The sequence below is a fragment of the Chiloscyllium plagiosum genome, chromosome 35, assembly GCF_004010195.1.
Source record: "Chiloscyllium plagiosum isolate BGI_BamShark_2017 chromosome 35, ASM401019v2, whole genome shotgun sequence".
Taxonomy (NCBI): domain Eukaryota; kingdom Metazoa; phylum Chordata; class Chondrichthyes; order Orectolobiformes; family Hemiscylliidae; genus Chiloscyllium; species Chiloscyllium plagiosum.
In genome coordinates this window covers 30,740,466-30,746,465 of record NC_057744.1, presented here as the reverse complement: position 1 = coordinate 30,746,465, position 6,000 = coordinate 30,740,466, and the positions used below count along the sequence as shown (strand labels likewise).

Here is a 6,000-nt window from a genome sequence, read left to right as displayed (position 1 = left end):
TTGACCTCCTTCCACCTATTGCATTTCCAACGCCCCTCCCCCAAGTCCCACCTCCCTACCTTTTATCTTAGCCTGCTGGACACACTTTCCTCATTTCTGAAGAAGGGCTTATGCCCAAAACGTTGATTCTCCTGCTCCTTGGATGCTGTCTGACCTGCTGCGCTTTTCCAGCAATACATTTTCAGATCTGATCTCCAGCATCTGCAGTCCTCACTTTCTCCTCGAACATGTCTCAAACGCCCACTACCCTCTGTGTGAAGTACTTGCCACGTGTATCCCCCTTAAACTTTCCACCTCTTACCTTGAAAGCTTGACCTCTCATTATTGAATCCTTCACCCTGGGAAAAAGCTTGTCCCTATCCACCCTGTCTTTAAGAAGGAATCATAGCCTGGTAGTCAAGAGAAGAAGCCAGAACCAATTCGCGTTCACTTATGAATTCAACAATAATAATAACAATGAGATATCCCAAATCATCATGACAAGTGTAGCACCACCCGAGACTGAAAAGAATTATAGTGAGCACTCAGAGCTGAGTTAACTAGTCTCAGCTAGGGTGATGTTAGTCAGCATTAAAATTATCGTGTCCCTGGGTAGAAATGGGGAAATCAGACCATATTTTGGCATCTATGTCAATGCAAATCAATTCTTCTTTCTTCCTTTCTATTTACAGAAGTTATATTTTGTAATATTTGGAGTGAAATGACCTGGATGAAGGGATTGAGTGCACTGTAGTCAAATTTTCTGATGATAGGGAGGGAGGGAGTTGTGACGAAGATACAAAGAGTCCGAAGAAGGATATGAGAAGGTTATGTTGTGGCAAATTGAGTATAATATGGAAAATATGAGGTTGTCCGCTTTGATAGAAAGAATAGAAAAGCAGATTATAATTTAAGCAGTGGGAGACCACAGTGTTCTGCAGTACAGAGGCATCTACATGTACTTGTACATGGAATCACAACAAACCAGCAAGCAGGTACAGCTTGTCATTAAGAAACTAAATGGAATGTGTCCTTTATAATAAAGGGAAACAGGCCCTTTGACCCAACAAGTCTATGCCGACCCTCTGAAGAGTAACCCACCCAGACCTATTCCCCTACAACTTTACATTTACTCCTGACTAATACACACATCTTTGAACACTATGGGCAATTTAGCATGGCCAATTCACCTAACCTGCATACCTTTAGATTATGGGTAGAAACTGGAGCACCAGGAGGAAACCCATGCAGACACAGGGAAAACACGCAAACTCGACAGACAGTCGCCCGAGGCTGGAATTGAACCCGGGTCCCTGGTGCTGTGAGGCAGCAGTGCGAACCACTGAGCCACCCTTAAATACAAAAGTATGGAAGTCTTATTATAACTGTAGATGGCGTTGGTGAGACCACAACTTGAGTACTAAGTGTAGTTTCCTTACTTTATCTGATGCGAGCATCGTGATAGTGATATAATCTGGACTGATATAATTTGGAGACCCAGGACTTTTAGGTATATTCTTTTCACCTTCTTTTTGAACTGGGCACTACCTATTCTTCAGCTTGTGTGTGTTTGAAGTTGCATTTTTATTATTTTTCTCATGGTTACAATGCAAATTGTTCTTTCTTTCATTCAAAGAAACTTGTAATTGACTCCTGAGTTCCAGTGAACTAGTTAACTACGTCTTAACCGGAGAGAGGTATAGTCTCATGGTAAAATGAACACCAGTTTTTTCTATTGTGGCCCCTGAGCATTAAAATTCTAAGAGGAGTTTTTTTTTGTATTGGAGGGAGTTCAAAGAAGATTCACCAAGGGGTGAAGGAGTTCTCTTATATGGAAAGGTTGAGCAGCTTGAGCCAATATTCTGAAGTTTACAAATATAAATAGCAATCTTGTGGAAATAAATAAGATTATGTAGGAAGTGAAAGATGTTTCCCCTTTTGGAGAAACTTGGAACTAGGAGCATAGATTCACAACACCTAAGCGGGAACCAAGAGGGTCAATAGCATTTGGAATTCTCTCTCCCACAGGATTGGTAAACAACGCAGTATAAGTCAAACAGCCTGCTACTTACTATCAACAGTTAAATTGAGCGTCTTCACTGCAGTGGAGGCATCATCTGTGATTGCGATCTCGACTTCATACATTCCTTCGTCGGTTGGCTGCAAGTTGTGGATCAACAGGGATCCGTTGCGGAAGATCACAATCCGATCCTTGTACTCTGGCCGTAGTTTGCCCAGGATGCGTGTACCAAAGGATTGGACCAAAGGGATGGGCTTGTCCCTCTTCAGCTGCCACTGGATGACTGGAGTCTCTGAGCTGCTAGCTGTGTATTGTATAGAAAGTAAGACTGATCCTCCCACGATCCCGTGCGTAGTGAGCTCTTCTGCTGTTATATTCACTCCCTCTACTGATGCTGGAACAGCAAGAATATGTAACACATGAGAAAGGAGTATATTCAGTAAAAAAATCAGGAGTTGGATTGGATAATTGTTACCTTGCCCATTAATTGTTGCTGCCCCAGTTTTGAGACAGATACAAACTTGAAGAGGAAGAAAGAATATGCATTTATATCACATCTTTCACAACCTCAAACCCCTTCAGGTCCCAGGAGATACTTTTTGAGGTGTGGTTGCTAATCCAATATCAGAAACATGATAATTTTTTGTGCACTGCAAGCTCCTTCAAACATCAGTGTGGTTAATCACCACAGCATGTGCTTCAGTGTTGTTTGTTAAGGAATGATTATAAGGAGGGCACACCTGCTCTTCAAACAGGAGCACAGATCTTTGCCACTACCCTGCACCCTCCTCTCCAACCTATCACCATCACCCTTCACCTTCACCTACCTATCGCATTCCCAGCTAACCTCCCCCCAGCCCCACCCCCTCCCATTTATCTCTCAGCCCCCTTGGGCCTCCCTCACATTGCTGATGAAGAGCTTATGCTCAAAACATCGACTCTCCTGCTCCTCGGATGCAGCCTGACCGGCTGAGCTTTTTGACTCTGATCTCCAACATCTGCAGTCCTCACCTTCTCCTGTTACCCTGCAGTGGCCTAGTAGGGTCAGTGTTTACTATCCTGGCACTTTCAGCAATGAAGGAACAAGATGTTGAAGAACATTGGGAAGGAAGCAGTATAAAAATCATTGAATCCCTCCAGTGCAGAGGCAGGCCATTCAGCCCAAGAACACTAGCTCTCACATGAGCATCCCTCTCAGACTCATCCCATCCTATGGCTAACCCACCTAGCCTTGTACACTATGGACAATTTAGCATGGCCTATCCACCTAACCTGCACAACTTTGGACTGTGGGAGGAAACCCATACTTACACACACAGGGAGAATGTGCAAACTCCACACAGTCACCAAAAGGTGAAATTGAACCCAGGACCTTGGTGCTGTGAGGCAGTAGTACTAACCACTGAGCTACTGAGCCATTTGCAAGCTTGTTTTTGTTTGAAGGAGAAGACAGATCTCAAGGGAAATGGCAGCCACCAACATTCCCTCTACATTTCTTCCACTGTTCTGTATGTGACCCCTTTACAGCAAGGCTTGTGTGCAGAAACCACCAGGCTGTCAACTCCATGCTAAAGGAACCACAGCTTGCCTCCTGTGCTGCACATTGCCAATTAGGTTGTGGTCATGCACCTACACAGCTTAGAGACAATGATGGACAGAATCTGAAGAGAAAGAATTAGTGATATATCAGCAAATACAGAGACTAAGGGAATCTGGCTGGTCAGCAGTCTCATGAAAATAGGATCAAGGGAGCAGGAGCTGATTTTGTAGAGGGCTGTTTTATTTTAAAAGCCTCAATCTATAAAACCCAGGATCCCATTTATTCTATGCAACTATTGTCAGAGCATAGGAATGCAATCAGCCTATGAATGGGGTTGAGCATGTTTCCTCATGTCCTATATAAGTAGGCATGTAACTATCTGTGAGAGACTGTAGGCATCAATCTCCTGAAGAAGGGCTTATGCCCGAAACGTCGATTCTCCTGTTCCCTGGATGCTGCCTGACCTGCTGCGCTTTTCCAGCAACACATTTTCAGCTCTGATCTCCAGCATCTGCAGACCTCACTTTCTCCTCAATCTCTATTAGGATGAGGCAATAGGTTATAAAGTTTGTGGGATGCCTCTTCACATCAAGCAAAGGGCAAGCAAAGAGAAAGGTCTCAAGTTTACTTCAGCTAGAACAGGGATTGAACCTGTGCTGCTGGTGGCATTCTGAAACATATAATAACATCTAAGCTTACCAGCTCATTAAGCTACATAAATATACAAATGGACCTGTCATAGAATTGCCCATTTCACTGACCCACTTGTGTCTCCTTGCAACCTTCCAGACAGTTTACAGTCCACCCAATTTGTTATAATCACCACGCTTGAACAGGATTCTTTTGTGCCTGTATCTAAAGCTGTGGACAGGGAAGCATATTAGAGCTCAGGTTGGTTGGCCAAGACGACTGGGTTTGGGAATGGGGTCCTCAGTGTTTATATCCAGGATGGGGTTGCTGTACTTGGGCTGGGGGCAGGGCTGGGCATCTGGGCCAGGAATATTACCAAGGCCTACGATTACAGTCCCTGGCCCAGTCTGGGTTTATCCTATTCACATAAATAGAAAACAAAGGAGACAACAGAGGGTCAGATCCATGGGTACACAATCTCGAAATTCTGTGAAAAAGTGAAGCATCCTTCGAAAACATGGGGTGCTATGGTTGAGACATTATTTAATGCATTAGTCAAGATGATGATTTCCACAAAGATATGACTTCTGTAGCTATCATAATTATATGGCTGGTCAAGTTCAGTTCCTGGAAAATTGCCATCCTCAAATAATCCAAGATTGCAGTGGAGTAGGACTCTTCAGTTGAAGCTCATCCACTCTGTCCGTTACTTTTCTTTTTTCTCTCTTTCTTTTCTCTTCGTCCTTTCTTTCTCCTCTTATGTCATCTTGGTTTCCCAGCCTTGGAACTACTGGCCTCCAGTCCCACAGCCTTGATGCTTCACAGTCTCCGACCTTGTGGCCTTTGACCTCGGAACTGCGGGCCTCTGACCTTGCAGCCTCCAACCTCATGACCTTGGAACTCCTGACCTGTGACCTCATGACCTCCGACCTCCTGGCCTCCATGTAGACCAAAGCGGCATCCTCTAAGCTTGGCATAGCAGCTTGGCATGAAGGCCTCTGAGCCCAGCATGGAGTCCTCTCAGCCCAGCGAGGCAATCTCCTTTCCTGACATGGCCTCAGCGCGGACTTGCGGTCTCAAGGTAATTCCAGAGCGATCTCCTGGCCTGTGAACCCTGAGGTGAAGTTCGACGCAGTATCAAGTCAAGCCCCAGTGCAGACAGGAGGCGAGGTGGATTGGGTTGGAAAACTATTATACTGAACTTTTTTTTCCTCCATTTTATAAATTATTCTTAAAATCTGCAATTCTGGACTTTTTACTTCTCTATTTTTCTAAGCACTGTAACTGAAGAAGCTGTACCTAAGGACCTTGTAGCTAAGATGGCACCATAAGCAGCGACTTATACATTTTTCACTGTACTCATTTGAGTACATGTGACAATTAAGCTAATTCTAATTCAGAATATTGATATTGGGGCATTCAGTGAAGGTCATGCCATTGAATGTCAAGGGGTGATGGTTAAATTGTCTCTTATTGCAAATGGTCACTACCTGACATTTGTGTGGCATGGGTATTATTTGCCACTGTCAGCCTAAGCCTGGATATTATACAGGTCTATGTTGCATTTGGACTGCTTCTGTATCTGAGGAGTTGCAAATGTTGCTGAACATTATGCAATAATTGGCAAACATCTCCACTTCTGACCTTATGATGGAGGGAACATCATTGATAAAACAACTGAAGACGCTTGGTCCTAGACACTATCCTGAGGAGCTCCTGCAGAGATGTCCTGCAGCTGCAATGACTGACTTCCAAAAATCACACTATATGTATTTCTTCAATAAGGCAGCATGGTGGCTCAGTGGTTAGCACTGCTGCCTCACAATGCCAA

The 6,000-nt window shown here is 44.2% G+C and overlaps 1 protein-coding gene across 3 annotated transcripts in view; it reads right to left on the bottom strand.

Annotated features, from left to right (window-relative positions):
* hepacamb (hepatic and glial cell adhesion molecule b) overlaps positions 1–6,000 on the bottom strand; it is an 85,421-nt gene that overhangs the window by 29,072 nt on the left and 50,349 nt on the right. For all 3 annotated transcript variants that reach the window (XM_043676867.1, XM_043676868.1, XM_043676869.1), the window contains exon 2: positions 2,052–2,393. In XM_043676867.1, coding sequence (XP_043532802.1) covers positions 2,052–2,393 — 342 coding nt within the window. The remainder of the gene's footprint in view (positions 1–2,051; positions 2,394–6,000) is intronic.